This window comes from Camelus bactrianus, chromosome 1 (assembly GCF_048773025.1).
Source record: "Camelus bactrianus isolate YW-2024 breed Bactrian camel chromosome 1, ASM4877302v1, whole genome shotgun sequence".
Lineage (NCBI taxonomy): Eukaryota > Metazoa > Chordata > Mammalia > Artiodactyla > Camelidae > Camelus > Camelus bactrianus.
In genome coordinates this window covers 26321020-26346349 of record NC_133539.1, presented here as the reverse complement: position 1 = coordinate 26346349, position 25330 = coordinate 26321020, and the positions used below count along the sequence as shown (strand labels likewise).

The window sequence follows — 25330 nt, the reverse complement described above, 5'->3', positions numbered from 1 at the left end:
GCTATTACCCTTTGATTCACCTTGTCAACAACAATTAACCTGAACAGATTCTAACCTTGTACTTTTTTGTGTTCCTTCCACTTTAAAGTACGTGCCCTTGCCTGTATAGTCTTGCTTCTCTATTTTTACTCCCTGTCTGTGTGCCTTGATTCTTCTGTTCCATTATAAGCTCTCCATTATGGGCTTATTTTGCAACGAAATGATATCTTTATTTTGCCTAGTAAGTCCCCAAATAGAAAACACTAAGTGAGTGATTTGGAATAGAAAATAAAAAAAAAAAATTATTGATAAAGCAAATACCCCAATTTTTTTTCCATCTCATTGTACCTAAAGGGTATGATGCAATTCTACCAGTGACAGTAACTCACTATTACAGTCATTTGGATGGGGAGAAGTCAAAGAAAATATGTTTGGAAAAAATCTTCTGATTCTGATATGCCCTCGTGTAGAGAATACCCCTTATACCAAATTAAAATTTATATCTTAAAGAGTCTGCCTGAGTAGCCACCATTGCAGAGTGACAAAAACAACCTAGAAAAAATGTAAGTATTGTATAACAATCAGTTCTAGAAGTTCCTGCAAAAAAATTTGGTTAATAGGCTTACCCCCACCAACAAGAAATAGCAAGTACCCATTTCATTAAAATGCAATGTAGAGCAGGACTAAGAGATGAATGTTTACTCAGTAATCAGAACAGGTGGGCTTCTAATTGATAAATGATTGTTTTTTCAACCTATTTAATTCTATTTAATTTTTACTATTTAACACTTGACTTGATTTCAAAGGAATTTCTGTTAATAATATTGGAAATGTATAATATCATAAAAATATTTGACTTGAAGCTTATAAACACATAATTCATCTCAGAGGAAGCAATGCATTTATAATGAAAAATATAATTTAGGGATATAGAATTTAAAATGATCATTTTTATAAACCCCACTTAATCACATTTTATTCATTTGTCACTATTTTCAAGGTATGTAAGTGATCAAATTGCTAAATTACCTACCTTTCCAATTAACCATTTTCTCACTGAGTCCAGGGCAATAACTTTTCTAGAGTAGTGATGGTTTTCTTTCTCAGTCAGTACCTTACTTCTAGCTAATATTAAAAATTCTTATTCCATGATAAAAACCAGTATCTATATTTTTTGATAATAATCTAAAAATAATAATTGATAGTCTCTATATATACTTTATACATGCTTCTGAAAGTCATACTGAAAAAGGAAAACTAATAAATGGTTTACTGTTTTCATAAACATGGAAAGTGAAGTTAGTGGTCAAAAAGTAAGTTTACTATAATTACACTCAGTCCTGAGACTCTTCATCTGTTTAGACTTTATCTACTCTCCACCTATGAGAAGCCTCACATGTGCAAACTGCATTCAATCCCTGTGTGAGTAAAGATGTGTTCCAATTATGCAGCTACACTCTGTACATTTTTAAACCACTCTTATGGAATTTATTGATTGTGGAAGACTCATTTTTGAAGATTCATATGATATCTAAAACTCTAAAAATAACTCATGGTTATTCAAAATCTGATGACTAAAGTAGGCCACGAAGATAGCCAAATATGTTATAAAATACAGTTATAAAAGAATATAAGTGACCTAAGTTGACATTGATAGTAACCAGAAAAGCAGTTACAACAAGGGTCAAAGGTACTGAGTTTTGGTGGACAGTGTGACATACACACAAAAATGTATGTGTATGTTTTGGGATAGTGGTTAAAACCATGTTATTTAATTCATAATCACACATAATGTGCTTCTCCTTGAGAAGGAACAATGTAAATATCAAAATGAGTAATTCTACAACTGTCTAGAGTAGATAGATAAAAAAGGGTAAATTCATTTGGTTCAAAGTACCTGGCACATTTGGATCTTATAGGCAAGCATATGAAAACAGTGCTACAATAAACAGCTAAATGCAGATAGCCATTTTGTACTTGACCTTAACATTTTTTAAGACAGCACGTTACTGGAGAACACCCCAGTGATAAACCTGTACTAGAAATGAATTCAGATGTTTGTTGGCTCTTTAATTCATAATAGTATTTAATTATTTTAAGCAAACATTTATGGGTTTTATTTTGTGTCAGGGTCTGAGGGTACTAAGATTTCTGTTCTCTGGAACTTACCACCTACCAGAGGAAACTCACATGAAAACAATCAAGCATGATACAACATGATGAGCATGAAAAATGTTGTAATACAGGATGTCCCACCATTATGAGAGTAACTTGACTCAGTCTGTCTCCAACAGTTGGGGAAAGCATTGAAAGAGAAAAAGAGAAAGCGAAAGATTGATTTGTTCTTTTGAGATTACGTAGGTAAGAAAGTAAGGGTGAGAGGTTGTTCCTCACAGAGGGAAAAACACATGCATTATGTTAGAGATAGACATTTTCCAGACAGCGCCAAAGCACCATAACCATCACCTGGCTTCACTCCAACCTTTCAAAAACCTGAAAGTCTGCTTGTTAAACTGAAGGATTATGTTGGTGAAACCAAGTATTTTTTTTATGTAAAAGGTCTTTACTGGCTTTAGCAGTCCAATTTAATCCTCTAATAATATTAAGTATTTCTATATTGCATTAAATGTAATAGTTGACTCAAAAGTAACTAAGCTGGATATGCTTATAGATCATTTTAAACTTTATTATATTTCAGGTTATTAAAATAGATTTGCACTTAAATATAGTTAAGTACAGGAAAGCATGGTACTATAGGAAATTATTCTGAAATTCAACATGCAAATTTTGTGGAACTTTTAAATTCTACAAGTTATAAATGAAGAAAAAATTTAAATTTAAACAAATTTTGAATAATAAATCACATTTTCACATATTCTTCTGTCCTTTACCTATTGTAGCTTGGCTTTTCTACCTGTTTTTTTGACTAAAATACTAAAATAAAATAATAAAATTTTGTTTTCTTTAAAGGACTGTTAATTTTCAAAGAAAACACTATTAACTTAAAAACAAATGAGACAATATTTATTATTCTTAAAAAAATCTCATTTTCACAAGTAGAAGAAAAGTAGTTCAAGAAGTGGTGAAAAATGTCCTCTCCAGATCCTAACTGGGAAAATTAGACTTCTCATATTGTAAGTAGAAGAGGTTGTAAGTGTGGAGGTGACGAAAGAAAACTAGAGCTTAAAAATGGCTCTTCATGTAAATGGTGAGACAAGACATCCATTTTCACTCACTTAACCTGTCAACTTGCCAGAACTGTCATGTCAGCACTCTAGCTAAACCACGAAGGCTGATCACATCCCATTATCTCATTTTTAGAAAAAGATTGCATGAAGATGCCAATCAGAAAAAAAAGGCAGGGGGGACTTGCAACCAAGGAACAAATGTACTGTTGCTGAAGGGCTGCTTAGTTAACGGAATTTTAATATGCAACTGCAGTGTTTCTTAATAACATTAATTACACGCTTAGTAAGGCACCATCCTAACTCATTAGTGCCTTCTTTTTGTTGTATTTTATCTCCTACTAGCAGAATGGGGTCTATGTGATTGGCCTGTTACCATGAATGTTGCTTAATCTTTTTATAGCACTATATAAAGCTGCTTGCATAAACATTTTCTCAGCAAGTATTACCTGTGTATGCATATGTGTGTATCAATTAACTGCACCAACATTTGGCGTGCCCCTACCACATGTAAGTGTTATGCTAGACCTAAAGGCAGCAGAAAGATAAATACAACAATGTATTTACTGACAAAGAGCTAACTGTTTTGTAAGGCAGATGAAAATAATATCCTCAATAAATCTGGAAGCAATGTTTGCCATGAGAGATTTAAAAAGGCATTCAGACATATTTTAACTCAAAATTTAATTTAATTTGGTAGCTTATACATTTTTAATGAATCTGATTATGTACTATTCCCTTGAGTGACATTTAATATGCTTAATGTTTAAATAACTAGCGCAGTAATTCAAATGTCATGCATATAATATTTAGGTGTAATGATATCATAATGTATATTTTACAGTATATATTATACATATCATGATATTTCTTTCTGTCTACAAATTACAATAATTCATAAAAGTAAAAATTTTGACTTTCTTGGAAGGTATGACTAAAATGTTCATGCTATGTCTTTCCAGCAATAGCCAGTGAAATCTCTTAATATTAATCTCATGATACTGTTTCTGGCCCAAATATTTACATTATTGTGATATTTGATACTTACAGTACTTTACATTTAACTACTAAGTTAACATATTTAGTGTTTATTTTATTTTCGTTTAGGTAAACTCCAAAATTAATGCATATGTAAGAGGTTTTTTTTGGGGGGGGGCTAATATAATGGAATAAAGGCTCATTGCTCCACTTTCCTCTATTGAACTCAACAAAAGAAATGAATAATATGGAAAAACTACCATAGCCCAAACCACAAATTGTGAAGCACCCCTGCCAGATATAGTCAAATCTGGAGGAAAATGAGGATGCATGGTGGTACCCAACTAGCCTCAATCCACAATCCTCTATCAATACTAACTTCACAAAAATTATCTGTCAACATTGTGAGAGCCCTTCCATGATCTTTTGCTGGGACGAAGGAGATCTAGAGTCAAGAAAGAGACTTGGGAAATATGAGACACAACTTTGTAGATAACCAGCTAAAATTCACAATTCAGGAGAGAAGGTACTGAAGGAAAGAAAATTTCAAGCCTACTCGGGATGACAGAATTTTAAGGTGGCCCCATGCCCTTCACTTCCTGTAGTTACTCTCATGATTATGTTAGTTATGTGACAAAAGAGATTTTGTAGATGTAATTAAGGTTACTAATCAGTTGACCTTAAGACAGGGAGAGTATCAGGTGAGCCCAACCTAATCATTTAAGATCTTTCAAACAGAGAATTTTCTCCCTCTTGATAGCAGAATAGGAAGTCAGAGAGACACAGAGGAAAGCACTTGAAGGATTCAAGGCATCACTGGTGATTTTGAAGGCTGTGGCAGCCATGTGCAACGGCTGGCAAGTGAACTGTGAGCAACCCCTGGCTGGCAGCCAGCAAGGAAATGGGGACTTCAATCCTACAACCACAAAGAAATTAATTTTGCCAACAACTTGGATGAATTTTGAAGCAGATTCTTTTGGAGAGTCTCCAGAGAAGTGCTCAGCCTGATCAACATCTTGATTTGGCCTGTGAGGTGCTAAATCTGTGAGCAGAGGACTCAATTGAGCCTGTTTGGATTTTTGATCTACAGAACTGTGGCCTAATAAGTGGGTGCTGTTTAAGTTGTTCAACTTGTGGTAATTTGTTATGCAACAGTAGAAAACTAGTACACCTAAAACCCATCTTCATTATGAAGCAAGAAGTAATGAAAGAAGATGAAGAGGTTTTCACAGTTTGTAATATAAAGTGGCTTGCTTTGTGTTACTAGAATCACTGGAGTACTGAGAAGAAAACAGCATTTTTTTGGATAAAATATTCAAGACAAGAGTCTAAATAAAGGTTACTGAATATCCTGATACTTTTCATTTTCTCTTCTCCAAACAGGCAAGCCCTAGTTTTCAGCAGTTAACTATGGTTAATAATCATACAGGGACTAAACAGGATCTACACAAAACAAAATAAAACAAACTGTATATTAACTAATTATCTATTTAATTAATAACATAATTAAATAAGTAAAGAACATAATCAATTAATTAAAGGGAGATAAAGCATTTATGTCTTTCCAGAATAACCGAGGGGCTACAGAAATACTTTAGAACAAATAGTTGTCCATAGTCTAAATAAAACTATATACAAGACCTCTCTTTAAAAAAGAAACAAACAAAAACGCAAAAAGAGGTAAAGGGGCTAAAAACAAGTGGAGAAGAAGAATGCTTTATTCGTTTATCAAGGAAATGAACAAGAAATTAAGCTAAATTAAAAAATACAGTTTAGAAACAAGAAGAGGTAACTGCAATTGAAAAAGTTAGGAAGGTGATAAATAGGCATTAAGAAATCATACAATATGAACAAATGATGATTTCAAAGTTGTTATAGAGAAGAATTCTATAATGAATATGGAATTGAGTCAAAAGAAAGCCAATATAACTGATATATTTGAAGAAAATAAGTAAGTCAGAAAAAATATTTAGAGATAAAACAGAAGAAATCATTTTTGAAATAGAGTAAATTAAAGCATGAACCTGCAGATTCAAGGGGCTTGTTTTGTTCTAGGAATATTAGACACAGGGTGATCAGGCCCAAGGTATAACCCAGCAAATTTATGGAAGAAGGGACTACACTGGGAAGAGCATCCTAGCTGAGGATGAAATGGCTCTGTAAGTCTCAGACTTCACCATAGTACCACTCAATACCAAGAAAATAAAACATTTTCACCAAAGTCTGAGAAGAAGAAAGTATGACAATAATTTTATACCTACCCTTCAAATTAGAGGCAATGTATAGACATTGCCAAATATACAAGGCCCTTCCAAAAGAATCAAGTCAGTGACCGAAACCAGCCAAGCATGATAAGTAACTAGTACTTGTTTTTCACTTTAAAAATTAGCATTAGCATAAGATATTTTAAACATTTCACATTATGGAAACTCTGATAGAATATACAAGACAAAATAGAATGTATTTTTTAACCTACTACTTAATCAAAACATATGGGGCAATGAAAAACGTGATACTTAATAAAAATTAAATGGGACTCCGCATAAAGTAGCTAATTAGTGCCAGGTGCAGGAAACTAAGGGCTCCTAGGAGGGAGATGATCACCTTGGGTCATGGGGGTAACAGCTTGCCCAAAGAAGAAAGGCTGCAGAGACTAAAAGTATAGGTTTCTTTCCAAGATACATCTAGGACTCCTTTTGCAGAAAAGTGGGTCTCAACATAAAAGGATTCATATATAATATCTACATATTTTCTGATTTAAAAAAACTGGAATATTTCCAATATTAGGTTAAATTATATCCAGCACATTAAATTTTCCAGATTTCAAGGTGGGGTGGAAGTGGGGGGTGTTGAAAATACCAGTTGCATTATTTTAATGTTACATCTGATTTATAATTTTCCCTGAATGAATTTTTTCAATCACTCACTTTTTATTGGACTTTTTTGGTGGCCCCAGTAAAATGCTTCAGAGTATGTTATAACAAAACTCCCCTTCAACTCAAAACAGAAGTTTCTAAAATGAGGATATATTACTTTTTGTGTTTAAACAGTGAAGAGATTGAAAAAATGTCCCTATAGATTTCTGTATAGAATAGTGGCTGCTTCTCTAAAATAATAATGATAATATTAATAATAATAATAATAGATGGGAATTTTGCCAAAACCATATATATTTCTCAATACTTACACACTCTTGTGTGGCCAATTATATTCTATCAAAAGAAACATACTTTTGAGTCACTAAATAATTCGAAGTTGCCATAAAGACGTATATCGTCAATTTTGTTTTTGACATTTTAAACAAGTTTCACCTGACATACTCAGCTCTCAGTTTCCACACTGGAGGCAATCAGCATCTAGCATATGGTATACACGACACAAAACGGAGCAGGGCTCAGCTTCACAGGCAAGGCGGCTGGCAGTTTTGACAGTTCTCTTCCAAATTACTCATCATGTTTTGAATTGCTGCTAGGAAAAAAATGTGTTGCCCATCTCCAAAATAGATGTTCTTTTTTATTTTTAAGCTTGGAAAAGACTTCCAATAGAAAGTAAGACAGATGGGTATAGGAAGCAAGATATTTACCCCTATTTAGACTCTTTTCTTCTGTCAGTTCCCTCATCAGAAGAGTTTTCCAAATAAACAAATGAATAGTTCAGCATTCAGACTTAACTATGTCCTAGGGTGTACTTTTGCTTCTCATATTAAAAGTGCTTTTGGAACAGCAAAAAGTCAAAACCACAGGAAGGGCTGGTGGATTTTTAATGATCAAAGTGACATTTGTCTAGATTTTGTGGTAAAAAGCACCTAAGGAAGTTAGATTCAAGGGCTTTTTTTGAGATGTTGATGACATTGCACATAAGGGAGTGAAATCTGGAGAATACTTTCCTCCACTGGCAAGTTTCTGACTGTTTGCTTTCAGTAAAACTTCCCACACTGAGGATCGTCAAAATCAAGAGTTTTTCTTATACTCTCAAAAGTACAGGCTGGAAGGTGTTCATTCCAACTGTAAATTGCATAGAGTTTCAATTCTTATATCAAATTCAGTTTATAAGAGTCAGACAGCTTGGGAGATTATAATGATTTCTAAATGGGCTTTCCACACACTATGCAGTTTGTGGTATGCATGGTATTTAATGGTGTGTAATGTAGTGATTGGTTTCCGAAACTGTTAAGTATTCCAGAATCTGCATATAGTTCTCATTTTCTTTTAAAAGCTTCAGACAGGAACCAACCCCTGAATTTTCTCTAAATTTTATATATTTTGTATATATTTTTTCACCTAACTTATACTAGAACTAAAAGATGGACTTTCTCCCTTTCTGTGGTTTCTACGTTGTAGAATACCCTTTATGCTATTGCTAAGAGCTTTAAAGTTGAAACATTTTAATATTAATATAAATGTAGTTTTCTGTTATATGAATATTAAATTCATAATTTACTTGATTTGTATCTTCTGACCTTACAATAACAATTAGCATTTATATGATTTCTGAATTAAATTGATGTAAAAAGTTAATGCAAAGAAAAGCAGGCTAATACCATTATTAGTCTCTTCTTTGGTGATCCAGTAAAATCATATCCAACATTCAGTTTCCCAAATTAATAGTAGTTGTCAAGTTTCAAGTATAGTTCTTCATACTTCTGAACACTGTCATAAGTCATTCAAGATAGATTTATGAAATGACAGACTTTCCCAGAATAAAGTATAGTGTGTCAAGAATCTATTCTTTAGTTCCAGTCCAATGGGAATTTAAGAAATCATTTTAAACAAGAATAAAAAAAGAAGTAACTTTGAAGTGCCTTGTAGGTGACAAATACATCTCAGTACTCTGTGTACATCATATCTTCTATTCAATGTATTTTTATTCATGACTTTTAATATATTGGAAATTATTAATATATTGTTCTATGTTCCAGGAACTTGTGAAATAATATAAATCAAGTGGTCATGGTTTATCGACATAAAGTTTCTGTATATAAAGATCTATAATTTAAATGTGATTTTCCTGTTAATTTGAAGTTATTACCTTATTCTTTCCCACTCATGTCTTAATTTTAGATGTCATATAATTGATATGTAAAGTTATCATTAATATGAATTCTTACAAATACAAAAAATGAAGATTAAAAATGATAATATATTTCTTAATTTTTTAACAGCATCAATTTTAAAACGCACAATTTAACAATTGTGTTTCAAGAAAAAATGTTTGTAGTTTATGTTCAAATCGATTGTAAGCCACAGTATATTTTGAAAATATTGAAATGTGAAGTAATGTATGTCTCAGAAACTAGGAATATGTTAACCAACGTTGGCATACAAAATGTTTTCACACGTGTGATCAATCTTGAACTTAATTCATTCCACAGCAGTTTTGACAAGTCAGGGTTTTTCTCTCCATTTTATTGAGGAAGTGGCTGAGGATTAGGGATCTTGAATAAATTACAAAGGAAATACTGCTCAGAAATGGCAGAACAGAAATTCAGATTGGGAAACCAAAGTTCTATTTACTATATTTGCTCTCATATAAGAAAATATTACATAACAATAATGCTTGTGAATGTTTCAACCAATGGGGGGAAATGTTATATGAGTTTGGATTAATATATATCAAATGCCAACAATGTCAAGCCAGTATATTAAGAAAGCTTTTGAAGTTAGATGGACCATTTATAAAGCTATGTCAAACTGAAAACTTGTTAAAACATCTCTTAGTGTATTAAAAAAGCTATGTACTAAATTCATTTATTCATCCACCCATCCATCCATTTATGCATACATACATCTATTCATTTTCTTCTAACACAATTATCAAGATTTCTTTGATTTAAACACATTTCTTGGCAGTTGAAGCTAAACTTTAAAATAAATGCAGAAAGGTTATTAACCAATAAATTTGAGAAGATTGTGTATTTGTTTAAAATAATTACCACTTAAATTACTGCAAGTTCAAGCTGTTAACTTCAATTTTGCAAAGCCAAATGAAGAATGAGATATATTCAAATCACAAACTTTTCATGCCAAAGAACACAGCTCATCCCTCCATTTTCCTCTTAGCATAAGCATCAATGTAACAGTAACTTGAAGCATTCTACTAAATTTTGCTGAAGTAGGCATGCAGATAAGTGTACAGCAGTAAAAAAAAATATACCCTTACAAAGCAAGAACTCCAAGCAGCTTAAAATAAAAGTGCATAAAGTAATGGAACTTCTAATTTAATTCATAGTGCTTTACCTTAACAAATATCAAACGTAACTCACAATTGACTATTTTATATGCACAGGAATAAAAGGAAGTATTACATTTTTTCTCCTTAAGTAAAGTTAGCAGTTTATAACATCAATCATTCATATATTCTTTTACTTGAAAACGGTTACCTATTAATTGCTAGGTAGCAAAAAGTTATGGTTTTTCAAAGTGATGAAAAAATCAGGAGCAACTTTTATAGCAGACAGTCCCTCAGGTAATATTTTAACATGGGTGAACAAATGTATTCCATTCCGTTATATCCTACTCTGCATGAGCTATGAAGCACTATACAAAGCCATGCGAAATGGATAGAGGATGGCTACTTACCAACAGGGCGAGCTGTAGACATTACAATGGTGTAGTGAGAACATAAAAAAGAAATTAAAAAAAAAAAAGAAAAGAAAATTATCAGAATGCATGATGTGTAATGTTACATTTAAGTATGGACAGTAGGGTGATTTCTAGTCTCATTACTCAAATATGAACAGGACGTCTTAGCTTGATAAAAACTGAAAATTATAAATAGAATTCTAAGAAAATAAATATTTTGCATGTCATGATTAACTCTAAGTAATTTGAGAGACAGTTTACATGAGGTCTTATTGTCATCATCACTTACTATAGTTACTATTTCAAAGATCTCCTTAGAGCTAAACAGCTTTGTTTATCCCAAAGTTAGGAACCTGATGAATATAACTATTCAAGTCACAGACTAGCAAATGTCATGTCAATAAAAGAAGGCTTCAGTGTCTGATTTAAATAGCAATTGGATTTTAAGCATGGTTAGTCAGAACCATTACAAGGACTACTGAAAAGCCCCTGATGCTGCTTTTCAGCCAGTAATAAGTTAAGATCACATCACTTTTCATCCGTGGACAGGGTGGATGAAAATATAACAAATAGGTTGGAACATCCTTAGAGATTTCAACTGAGTAGCCCCCTAACTACTGTTAAGCTCTTTTCTTTTCTTGGCAGAGGGCAGGAAACAATGACTGACAAATTGATTCTTGCTCACGAGAATGGCTTTCAAACTGCTACTTCAACAAATTACTATTTTTTTATTATACCGTAACTTTCAATCACTAAAATCAGTAGTAATAGGCTGCCCTGTTATTAATACATAGAAATTGTAAGAGACAGACATTGGCTTAATAATACTTTCTTTAAAAAGAATAATGCTAAGTCAATTTAGATAGTAAACCACTTTTTATAAAAGTAATGGACAAGTATAAAACATATGGTCCCAATGTTCAAATGAAGAAGGAACGGATTCAGTAGTGTTTGAACTTTTATGAAATCTTACATTTCAAAATAAAAATTTACTCTACAGACAAGTGTTTCACCCATATCCCAGTGGATAAAGCTCTAGTGCACACAATATGACTCTTGAACTTACGAGTGGTTTTGTCTTGATGATGTGTTGCTGGGTGTGGTTATACAGCCATTGAAATCATATTTATAGGCATTCATTCACTCAACAGACATCATAATACTAGCTTTGTGCAACCTCTGAAATAACACTGAAGTTTCTTCTACATGAGATTCATGGTCTTATAGTATTATTCACAATTAAAAGGGAGGAATTAAAACCCTTCAGAGAAGAATAAAAGCAATTATAGCAACAGAATGAAGATTCTAGCTTGGTGAAACTCTGGTGTGTCCTACAATCTACAGTGGGTTTACTAATAGCAAGAGGGAAAATGTAAGCTGAACAATGCATAATTGCTTTCTTTTTTGGAGGGGGGAGGGTCCAGGCACACAAAAATAACAACTAAGAACAAAACAAATACTAACATAATAATGGTGTGCCTTATTCTAACTTATTCTAACTGATGAGATTTCTCTTCATTTTGCCAGTGTTTAGTAGAAAAAAAATTTGTCTTTCATTTCTGAATTTGCATTTTTCAAGTGCTACCTCAAGCTGAACCTCAAACATGTTTCTCTTAGAAACAAAAATACATTTTGAGTCTATGAGTCTATGACTGTAAAGAGATAAAAGAAAAAACATGGTGAGAAATCATGTTTTGAAGAAATAAAATACGTTTCTGTTTCACTTAGTCTAGGGTAATTCCAAGAAAAATTAGGTTTTATTTCTCTGGAAACAAGATTGTTTTTCCAAAGAAGTCTTGATTTATGCAAAACCAATTTAAGCAACTGAAAAATGGGAAAAATTGTGTTTACAAATATGCAATCTGTATTCACTCATTTTGAGTCATTTTTTAAAAGTCCTATTAAATCATGAATTATTTGATTAGAATATAAATGCTAAGAGGCTTGTTGTTGTCTAACATTGTTTCTTTCTAATTTTCTGTTTGTCAAGTCAGCAAAAGGAGCTACTTGCTGTTAAGTTTAATTTTATAGTCTATATTCACCATATTTTTGAAGTGGAAAACAACTGAGTAAGTCTGTTTCAGATTTTAACTATAAAACTCCCTTTTCTTTTCCCCAATTCACTAAAGTGAATAGCATGATACAATTTTAGCAGAAATACCACAATAAAACTTCTTGCCTTTGTTACATAGCAACATTTCATGTTGGAAAAAACCAGCAGGTGGATGTTTTCAAAATCAGCAAATTAAACTAAACTGTGTCCCTGCATTAAATGGATGAAAATGGATGTGGCCTCTTGGGTCAGTTGACCCCGTTCTAATAAAACAATCCAGAGAAGGGCTGAACATTTCATTTATGTGCACAGAAAAATGAGCATAGAAAAAAATAAGCCATAGATAATATGTTTTTTCTCCTGTTAATCTCATAGCATGAGAAATCCCAACCGCTTTTCCTGATGATAAAAAATATTCTTAAACAATATTTCACTCACATTCTATTATATTGTGGAGATTTTTTTTCTTTAACCCTGTTTTGGAGGTTTCAGTCTTAGATGAAATACATAACGCAAAGATTAAACTCTCTAATCCATCTACAGGACACAGATTAGGGGCGAGACCACTTAAGGTTTTCTGATTTAAGAGGAAATCCCATTAAAAACAAACAACTCTTTCTATTAGTTTTGTAAATTAGCTTCAAACATCCATCCAGGAGGAGCATGCTTTGTTAAATAAAATGGTAAACCTGAAACTTTCAACAAATTATGAAAACAATTAGCTGGGAAAGACCTTAAATGAAACAGACCACTTCAAATCTCATTCACCCAAGCATTCAAGTATAAAAGGAGCCCCGCCACTTCTACAAACAAACAGCTCCTCACATTTCCTCACCATTTGTTTAGTCAGCAAATATTTTTTGAATGGGACATTTCTTGGTTAGTTGTTTATTTTTTTTCCTACTCACTTCAGCAAAAACAAACAAACAAACTTTAGGGGAAATGTGGCCAAGTGAATTGTTTCTGCAAAAGGTTGACTAAATTGAAGCAAACAAATAGATATAAATATATAATCACCTCCCAGAGAATGTAGGTTAAATATAGTAAAGAGGCTTATAAACGCTATTAGATTTTGATCATATATGATACATATATGTACACATATTTATATATATATATATAAAATTGCAATATGATTCCTCCTTTAATGAGGAATGAAAATGTTTTTAAGCAACTGGCTTGCCAATTTTGCCTAAATTTAATTTGCCTAAATCTAAGTTCACACTGGCATGTCTGGTTGGGGAAAAAAAAAAAAGATGAATTAGGTGGAATGGGAATGGAGTGACTGACAAGTTTGGAAATTACCAATATTTTTCTAGGTATCCAGAGTAAAGGTCTCCTAATAGTTCCCTGGAGGAAGATGAAGTGTTTTTTTGTTTTGTTTTGTTAATGATTTGATGCCCAAATCATACATCTGGCAAAAAACCATTTTTCTTACCAGATGGAGGACCAGTCTGAGAATCCCTGACACATTTCTTGCCAATCCAGATTCCTCCAAGCCTTTCTCCTAATCTTATGAAAACTTCTGTGAGCGAAGCTGCACAGGGCTAAAGGTCTGACTAAACAGGGTGAGACATAACTGAGACATGGAAGAAAACATGCAGCCAGCTTCCTTATCACGAGGGAGGGGCAGGGGCATCAGTCAGGCTAGTGGGGGAAAGACTGAAAGACTCCTGGATAACGGATGCACTGGCCTATCTCTGTTTCAAGTCCTGTGAGCGTAAACAATGCCGTGGGTAATGTCTGCTTGGCAGGACTAGTGTGGCTGTGCATGTGGCACTACTCGCTACCCCGGGCTGTATCACTTACTCCTGTGCATCAGCACGCATCACCAGGAAGACGGTTAATTCATTCTTACTCACTGTAGGGTTAAGTAATGCTTTCTTTCACTTATAAGCAATTGCAAGGAGTCTATAAATGAAAATTATTCCATGACTGAGAAAGTGCATGACACCCAGAAAGTGAACGTTATTACAGGAGCGGCACTGACTCTTTCAATTATTTAAGGCCAGTGAACTTCACAAATCAGTCTCTAAATCAGATTTTCTCAATGTGGGAGCTTCTTTGTGTCCATTTTTCACCTTTGGAAGCAGTGTTATTTTTTTTGCTTATTTTTTTTTTCAGATTGCTGTTTGCTGAAATAAGAAAGAATTTCAAAAAATAGTCTACTAGTATAAAGTGACAATATAGTAAACAGAAAACAGTATTTTTGAAACTAGTGACATTTAAAAATGCTAAATAGCTTGAAGTAATGGAAACATAAAGGACTATTGTAAATCTTTTCTATTTTAAGATTTACTTTGAAACTGTATTAGCTATTATTTATTAAGTAAAAATTATTTCAAATGATCATCCCTTCAAATCTAAATTTTAAAGTAATTTTACTTCAACCAATATTAGAGAGGTTACAAAATCTAGGCATTTTAATATAATAATAAAACAGTATAAGCTAATATTTTGATTGTGAGTTCACTTATCAATTTACCCAAATATTAATCTGCTGGTTCAATTATATTTCACATCTTAAGTCTCTTACCTCGGACTGTGAGGGTAGCAGAAGCTTCCACTTTTCCGACCCGATTCTCAGCAATACACATATACGTGCCTTCATCTGTACTCATGGCCTTTTTGATTCTTAGCGTGTAATCATCTTTGATGTCATACCTGTGCAGAATATGAATTGGCTTTATTAAATAACATTGGTTATATTTAGATAACACTAAATATTCAGCTTCGTTTTTCTCTTTTTATATTATATACACAGGCACACACACACACACACACACACACACACACACACACACACACACTGTTCAGCCATAAAGTACAACTGTTTAGATTAAATGTATTGCTAATAAGATCATTAATTTCATATCTGATTTCTAGCTTCTTGATTATAAATTACCTATAACTTATATATGTATACAACTCTGGCAGCATCAAAACTATCAAAGGCATTGTTAGCACTTTGGCTTTTTTGGGTAGCTCTTAGTAAGAAAATAGTGTATGCTTTAGTTTCTTGGTGAGTTATATTCTATCATTTTGTGAATTACACTGCATTCAAATATATGATTTATTTTTATGACATCTTGAATATAAGAGAGCTGAAACACATTAAAGAAGAAAAGTCTTCTCTTATTTGTTGGCAAATTGACAAAAGAGACATTGGTTAAAATAATTAATAAGGTGTAATCCTTTTTAAAAGTAGCAATATTAACTTTTAAAACATCAACATGCCTTGTAGTGATTTCTGGAAATGCACACCCTTAGCTCTTTCATAAACATTTCTTGCCACATTTCTGGTTTTTTAGCAAGTACACTAACATACTAGTTCAGAAAAAAATTCTAAAATTTTAACACGAATTTTTTAAGAGCTTATATAAGAATATGTTCTTTTTAGATTCTAAGAAATTTTAATTATACAAAGTAATAAAGAAGTTATCTTTACATCCTTTTCATATCTGATTTTTCTTATCGATTTTCACTGATGGGCTTTGTGATTTCACACAATAGCTTCTGAATGATCACAATGCCTCTCTTTCTCATACATACCACACAGTCAAAGCTTTATTTTCAAAATATTACTTTACTTGGTTCTATCTGCTCACAATTAGCTGTGATTTTCTGTTGCTTTCAGGACCAAAACAAACTTTTTAGGCGTGCATTGAAGACTTACTATAATCAGATTTCTTCCACTTCTAGTTTTAGCTAAAAGAATAACACAGCTTAACTTTATTACAAGCTGAGACATGGACCTAATAAAAGTTCTGTTTTACATAACTTTGCAAGACAGAAAGTAATGTCTACGAATGAGTCATGCCAACTAAACTTAACTATCCAAGCTCCACCATCCTCCAGTTATGGTGGTTACTTTTCTCTCTGCATGTTTTGGGTTAAATTTCTGCTGATTTTCAATGTCATAGTCATGAGGAAAGCCTTCACTACCTTGTGTGAAGCCAAGCATTATTACCCCAAAAAACTATGATTACTCTCTCCTCAAAAGACAAAACAGAAAACAAAACAAAAATACTTATTGTTACACCAATCATTCTGCATTGCTTCCGTTTTGTATTGTCTGTTTCGATAAAGGCGGAGATCCTATCTGTTTCACTCACTGCTATATCCACAGGCCCGACCCAGAACTTTTAACATCCAGTAGCATAACCAAGGGATTAGGAGCGCAGACTCTACAGTCAAACAGCCAGAGCTTTCATCTTGAGTTCTGCCTCCTCCTATGCTTGTAACGGTGGACAAAATACTTAACTTCCCTAGGTCTCAATTCCTCACTAGCAAAACATGCTGATGATAACACCTATCTTATGGATTGGATATGAGCTTTAAAGGAGATATTACTTATCAAGTGCATAAAAGTGGCACACAGAAAGCACAATACATGTTAGCTATTTTTATTACACTTACTAGGAGCTCAAGAAATATTGGTTGAATGCATGATGAGTATCATTTCTTGCTGATATAAAGGTCAACCAATTGTGAATGACTGCAAGACAGCAAATTTGCCATATTTATCTCTTAGGGCTTTCTCATGGGCTATATGTAGAATCTGGGGCAAGTATTCGACTGAGATGCATGAGAGAGTAACATTACACAGAAACTTTCTCTGCTTAACTTTGCCAATTAAAAACGTGAGAAATAATGATTTGGATGATAACTTCAGAAAAGTTGCTGGTGATATATTTAATGTCTAACAAAAATGTTTCCTGCAGTTAACCTATATTCTACATGACATGTTTAGCTCTAAGTTATAAACACTGAATAAAAACAACATATTTTGCAGACATTTCTAATTCATCTCAAAAAACTGAATTCTGGCTATAGTTTTATCTCTAGTTCTTGTTTGACTTTTGAAAAGTCTCTTCATCACTCTGAGTTTTCTCAAAAGCTAAAAGAGGGAAAAATAAACTTAATTTATAAAGTCCTTTCTGGATCAAACACACATGAAAAATTATTCTATGTAAATTAAAGATACTTATATTGTACATTAATTCTGATTTCTCATTGAGGACACAAAATCAGAAATTGTATATTGCCTCACCATTAAAAAAAAAAAAAGATTCACACACATTAGCACATTTCACAGAAATAGTCATTTAACAGTTGAGGAAACTGACCGTTAGTCAGTGAAATTATTTGCTCAAAGTCAGTTTGCCACTAAAGAGAAAAACCAAAGAATTCAAACCTTGATCTGACTCTCAACCTGGCATTTTTCCCCTTGCTCTGTGGTACCCCTTCCCCACTGCAAAATACTTAGTTTACTCTTTTAATGTTAACTTAAGACACACAAGCCACATTATTTACATCATTTGAATAGAAATATAATTTCACATTGAGCAAACATTTAGTTACACCTTGTGGCAAAATTTCACTTCAGGTTAGATAAAGTCACTTATATAGGCAACACCATGGGAGACAGAGACAACGTGAGAGCTATTTATGTCTGGCTCTAGTAAGAAAAAGTGTTCAATTAAAAATTACTGATTACATAATATTTGAGCCCAAAAGAAATCTGAAATCTCACTTGCCAAAATTTCTCCCTCTTTTTTTTAAGGAGTGTGAAAGAGTGTCAAGAATAGTAATAGGAACATTGCATTGTGTGTGTGTGTGTGTGTATAATTATATACAACTTATATATATAGAATTTTAACTTTTTGGTTGTTTTGGGTTCCCTGATCAGAAATACAAGTAATTCTGCATTCTACACTATGATTGCAATTTTTGTTTCCATAGGAAAAACTAAAAATGAAATATTGCTTGGGAGGCATCAATTGAGTTAATCTTAGCTGCTAATAAAAGGGACTACCTTTCAAAGATAGCATACCTTTACAAGCAAATAGTACATTTCCTTTTTTTAAAACTCTGTGACAAAGTTTCAGATATAGACTGTAAAAGTTGAGTAAGAACAATGGTCTGGAGGTACAAAGGTAATTTTAGAATATCTATAGGACTCCAGCTAGGTACAGAGAGTACATGAACCCAAGTAATGAGCTCAGCTGCAGTGAGAAAGGTAAGCTTTGTAGTAGAAGAGGTTTTAGGATGGTAAGTTTAATGCTCCTGCATGTAAAGTGCCTTGTGTGGTTCATGGGAATTAGTAGATGCTCACTGAGCATTATCTCATTTTAATTTCCCCTTAAAGATCCTTGAAATTGGAGATTATAATGAAGGTCTATTTTATTTAAGAAATTCTTACGACATGTCTCCAACATGCCAGACATTGCATTAAAAGCTGGGGATACATGCCTTCACAGGGCTTCGAGCCTAGGGAAATGATTCTCAGATGGAAGGCATAAGGTCTGCCTTGACATAAGTGTGGATCAGAACCACCTTTAAGGCTTTCTGTAGCTAAAGCACAAGTTACCCTGGTCCTAAGGTTTGATATGCACACATTTCTGAGCACAGTGCTATCTTTTCCCAATTAGAAATAACTGCTGCAATACACTAGTCCTGTGAGGTCTTACTATACAGGGGTGTTGAAATTTAAAAACAAAGAAAAACAAACACACTTCCAGGATTCTCAGTTATTGGGGTGCTCAGAACTTTTTAAGTTCTCATTTTCATTGGATCTTTGCCTAAGGAGAGATTGTGAATATTATGAGCATTATGGATTTATATCAAAAATACTTTAAATATATATAAAATGATTGACTGCCTCTGTTAAGAGAAACTTTAAAAAGCTCACCTTTGGCAACCATTCATCAACACTTGACTCCTGTCTGCAACAATCTACCAACCAGTCTTCCAGCCTATTTATAGGATGAGTGACTTCTTCCATCTTTGAACATCTCTATTATCTTCTATATATGATGAAACAAAACATTCCTTCCAGAAGTTTCTACTAATGCTATTACTCCTTGTGCCAGCCAGAAAAATACACACTCTCTCATGCAAGACAGCCTTTTGAATTTTAGGTATCCTATGAATTATGTTATTTTTATGTCAACTATTTCTAACAACAACAAACTATATATAACATAATAGCAGTTATTCAATCTAAGGGTTTAAAGGAGAATAAAAGCTTCGCTGATTAATTTACCTAAATTTGGTATGTTGCTTCATTGTTTGAAACTATCCAATGACTTCTCATTCAGTCACTTAGAATAAAATTTATTTCTATGGTTTTCGAGATTTTGGATAATCTGTCCAACTTCTCATTCATCCTCTTTAAACCACATGGTCCTTTTTTTAATTTGCTCAACGTAACTGCCTAATTACCAGTGTGTCTGTTCTTCTATTGTAACTTCATGGAATGCCCTTCATTTTTCAGGGCCAATCATTCCTGACTTTTAAGATAGATCAAATATTCCCTCAAAGATGTCTTCTTGCGCAAACAATGTAAAGTAGCTCTCTGCCCACCAGAAACCTTTTAAAATTACTCTTATTTGTTTTTATTCTTTGTTTTCATTTCTTTTACTTTTAGTACTTTTTAACTTTCTCTATCACATTTTTGTTAGCTGATTTATTGTCTTCTAGTTTCCAGGAGCATGTATGCTCCATGAGAACAAGAACTGGTTCTCCCTTTTTCCAAAATATACACCCCAAGCTCCACCAGACAGCACCTGAGATCCTGGATGTGCTCGAAGAATGGCTTTTAATGAATGATGAAACATCCAACAGATGCTTAAAATTCTTTGGCAGTTATTTCATAGCACAGTTATTAGTAAAACAATTGTATGAAGAATGGAAAGGCCAACTAATTTGAAATATAGCACTCTATTACACTGAGAAACAAAGTAATGTTGTTAGGTTTATATATCAGCAGTTAGCTCTGAAATGTAGGTTATATCAACAAAATACTGTAAATGTTAAGGCTCAGAATATTTAATACACAAATGCTACTATGGAGATGGAGCTAAAATAAAGAAATCAGCAAATCCTGACCAGCAATCTAGACATTTGATTTACATATTATCATTATAAATTTCCCTCTGTAAATCAGTAACATGAAAAAATAATCTCTCTCTGCACCAAAATAAATGAAATAATTCTAGAAGAATATTTAAAACAAATATGAAGACTATAGGAGAACAAAGTAAAGATTTGAGTTTTGCTGCTTTTGAAATATTAACTCATTGTTTTGGCAACTATGGTGATTTCTAATCACAGGTGTTATTGAAAAAAAATAATGACAATAAAAATGTATTTGCATATGTACTCAAATATACTATTTACATTATTCTAATGACAATTCTGATAGGTAAGGAGGAAAACTGTTTGTCCTCTATTTTAAAAATTAGAAAATTTAGGCATATAAACTTCAACCTGAAAGTATACAGTTTATTTTTATACTGTTATAAAATATGGCATAGTGGAATCTGGAATATTATATTCAGTTTTACTTTCTGTTTATCAAGAAAGGAATTACAGGTATAAAAATTGAAAAGGTGACATACATAAACTTGAACTCTTCATGTGTAAAAATAATAACTTTAGAAGAATATCGTTTAAGGCTAGAAAACCACGAAGAACACGAATCAGTGAACATGGAAATATCCAGCAATTCCTAAAATATCAATGTTAAAGGAGAACACTTGAAACCTAAATAAAATACCTCTAGAATAAGAGGGGCAAAGGCCATTTAGTCATGCAATTATAAGGAAATACATGGAAACTGGTTATTCCAAGAAACCAGCAGATAATAAATTCTGAGACAAAGCAAAAATTGAAAAAAAAAATTGAGTCTACTCTAATGCCCTAATTTTAAGATTAGAAAAATAGCACTTTGTTATCCAGAGTCTTGGAATTCATTGGTAGCAAAAGTTTAGACCATATTCAAAACCTAGCATACTCTTTACCAGCTGTATTACAGAGGTTACAACTTTCTACAAAGAGACAGCATAAAGATCCAATTTTTCAAATCATGATGTATGAATCTACAAAGGGAAATTAAAGTAAGCAGTGGGTATACTACCAAAATGGAAACTGCTCCCACAAAGTTTTCCTTAATAGGGTCAATGACTAAATGCTCAATGTCACAATTAAGCTTTTAGTGGCAGAGATGTTATTATAATTTAGGCCTCATGGTCTGGATACAGAAATTTACACTAGATACTATAAATTTATAATTACAATTTGCTCATTTGTGGACTGAAATCTGCCTGAGAGCAAGCTGTGTGTGTGTGTCTATGTGTGTGTTTGTGTTTCGGCTCACTAATGTTTTTAAGTTATTGGAATAACTGATACCATTTACAATTTTGACATTTTCACATAGAAATTTGGATTTTCAAATCAAGGTCTGTCTTTCTCCAAAGTACACACTTTCTCTTTCATCACTCTGCCTACACAAGTCTGAACAACTGTACAACTGGAGACCTACTGCTCCTTCCAACATTACTGAACACCGTGCCAGTCTCCAGCCTGAATCCTGACAGTACCCACATCCCAGGAGATCGAAGCATATCATGGTATCTTTATTGGTTTTCAGAATAAGATGACTCTCAGGCCAGAAAAATGAAATTGTGATCAAAGTAGCCTTTATCTGTGAAAATTTAAGAAAAAAATGAGAATTTGGTTTTAAAGAAGTTACATCTAAATAACTTCAAAACCCAGAAAGAAGTAAATATTTGGCCCATTGCTATTTTTACATTTAGGCAATCTGAGGCAAATATGGCAAAGTCCTTTCCCCAAGGCCACACACATTGAGGCAATTAGAGTCCGGGGGAAAAACTGTCGTGAGTATCTACTACCAGTCTCTGCTTTCTCTAACCGGTCATGATTTCTCTGAGACAGTAATTTGCTTCCTAAAAGTACATATTTCACAAGCAATTAGATGTCAAACATTTCCACAGGTCCATGGCCTTATTTCTTGTATTTCTTTGCAGATAAATTGGTACCTGCCTAACAGTAATCTCACTGATGCTTTACACTATTAGATTGGATAATTGGGAAAATATTCATTTTCCCCTAGAAAGCAAATATTGACTAAGTAATATGAATAATTATAAATGATAGTTCCTTATATTTCAAGAGCTATTTACAACCAAGCTTAATGTATGACTTCACAACAATAAAAGACTTGGAGAAAAATGCCTATTTCCAAACACCATTTTATGGAAAAAGAAGCTGAGATTGTTGTCTTGAGTTACAGAGAGGCTGGAACTGGTGTCCTCTGCAGCAAGTCCATTTATTTTTCTAACAGAGTAACATGACTTTTCCATTCGATGTGTGTGTTTATTGCTCAGTGTGCATGTGCACTGGCCAGGGAGGTATGTATTTCTGTATCAGACTCTGTGCTCAGAGTCTTCAAAACGCCAGAAACTAACTTTATCATTATTTTTCTCAGCATTATTCTAAAACCAACTGCAATCCTAGGAGGTTAATAAATGTGTTTCCCAATGTATACACACTTTAAAATTATTCTTTTATTTAAAAATCTAATGTACCTAAATTTTGCCCAGATCTTCTCTTGGCCTTCTTTACATAGTAGAAAATAAATTTTTGGTAACTGGAGCATACTTTGGTATCAAACAGCTACTTTTTAAATGTAGAATATTATATATGATCAACACGTAGAAGGTGTTGTCTGACTTTAATTAAAAATAAGGAAAAAAAAAGAAACAGATGAAAAAACATTACTGGTGAGGAAATCCTAACAGAAATGGGGTGATTTTGATGGTGAAATCTGCCAGTCTCAGCCTTGTATAAATGCAGTCATTGTTGCCAGGTTTGATTAATGACAGTTGTACAATCATGTGCTGACAGTCCCCACTATAAAGATACCTTTTTTTTCTGATATGAAACAGTGCTGAAAAATGCAACCCAATCAGATTTGGCCCCCAGACAACATGTGCTATCATCACTGTACCGTGAATTGAGATTGATTGGTAACCAGCTGTGACAAAGTGGGAAAAGAAGCTATGGTTTTTCTGTTATTTTTTTCCCAAAGGAAAAAAAAAAAAAAAGAAAAAGGGAACTGAATTGTGTCAAAACCATTACCATCTGTTTGGCTAAATAATAAACAAAACAAAGTAAATTTCTTTTAATACTTAAAACAATAGTTTGTATGCAAGGTTCTGTTTGTGTGTGATCTTCTATTTAATAATCTTAAAAGTGTCTCAAAAGAGAAAATATTATTGATCTTTAAGAAGCAGAGGACTACATGCTAAAATCAGTTCCAAAATTAAATGAAAGAATCTATTTTATTTCTTCCTCCTGAAGAAACTTTCACTCATAACTAGTGGAAAAATTTCCTATAAATCTAAATTCACATTGAAAATCTCAAGCATAATTTTTGAAACTGGCAAAATTTTACAACATAACTATGTTTTATACATTTCTCATATGCTGCAATCCCCAATGCATCTCAGGCTTCTAGGGTAGGAACTTCTTATGATTTTTCTGGCTTTTATGAAAATAATTAAGATAATTCGGGGACCGCCCCCTCCAAAACTTCCACAACAGCTATAGAATTTGGGAGGAGAAAAGAATGAAAGAAAATATACTACATTTTCTATTACAAGCTAGAATTTTACCATGTCGGTTCAAGTCCCTGTATCTCATTGCCTTGTTTGAATTATGTGAGGGCTCTAAACTAATAAAACTTCCTGAATGGCTGTTCTCATCTCAAAAGCACCTTTGTTTTTCACGGAAGGAAATTTATTTTCTCAGCATTTTTAGTTTTTGAAATCACCTACTTCTTCTTATTATAAGATGTCTGGCTCCAATTCTAGAACAAGTGTTTTGAATTAGCACTTAAATTTTTATTTTGTATCTGCTTTATTAATCATTAGGTTGGCCAATTGTAAAAACCATGAATTGAACCAGGAAACATTTAATGTCTACACAAGTAAATGTTTTTTTTCCTTTTAGGGAGACTTGAAATGTTTGTTTTTAATTTTCAAAATACTTGCACTCTATCCAAATAGCTAAAGATCACCTTACACCTTTTAGATTCTTTCAGAAAATAAATATCTGCAATAAAAGGCATTCTGTAGTTCCAAATTCAATAAAAATTTAACTGTGGAGCTCTTACATGAAAATGTTACAAACTCTATTGCCTTGCTTTCCAACAGAAGGATTTTTAGGATAAAAATTACTTATTAATCCTATGGAATCATTCACTGATAATTAGAGACACACCTATTACCTCATCAATACCACTATGTGGGTTTCAGGGAACATGGAGATCCAGTCCTTTAGAATTCAGTAATGTTTTTCAAGCTAAAAATGAGTGCATTTTAACAACTCATAACTGAATTTAAGGCACTCTTCTATAAAACATAAACCTTCTTGGAGAAACTTAAATCTTTTGCTTCTTTCATTCTTGGCAGTTGAAAGTAGGAAGAGGTGATCAATTTCCCTAAAACAATCTCTCTGCTCACAATATTTCAAATAAAACAAAATCCTCCCACCGATAATACTTGAAATTGTTATTAAAAATCACATAAGCACTTCTTGGTAGCCTAAATCCCCAGCGATATTTTCTTCGTCTTTAACAGTTAAGATACATCCTAAAGTCAAGCTTTTAAATCACAGTTGAGATCTGGGACCCTGAAATGAACACAAGAGGCCATTATTTTGCCGGCAAAGGGCTATCAAGTGAA

The 25330-nt window shown here is 33.0% G+C and overlaps 1 protein-coding gene across 6 annotated transcripts in view; it reads right to left on the bottom strand.

The window, feature by feature from the left end:
* Positions 1-25330, bottom strand: part of ROBO2 (roundabout guidance receptor 2) — a 1146968-nt gene that overhangs the window by 101919 nt on the left and 1019719 nt on the right. For all 6 annotated transcript variants that reach the window (XM_045520906.2, XM_045520891.2, XM_045520872.2 and 3 more), the window contains exons 6-7: positions 15313-15440; positions 10721-10732 (exon numbers count right to left, since the gene is read on the bottom strand). In XM_045520906.2, the coding sequence (XP_045376862.1) occupies positions 10721-10732; positions 15313-15440 (140 nt within the window). The remainder of the gene's footprint in view (positions 1-10720; positions 10733-15312; positions 15441-25330) is intronic.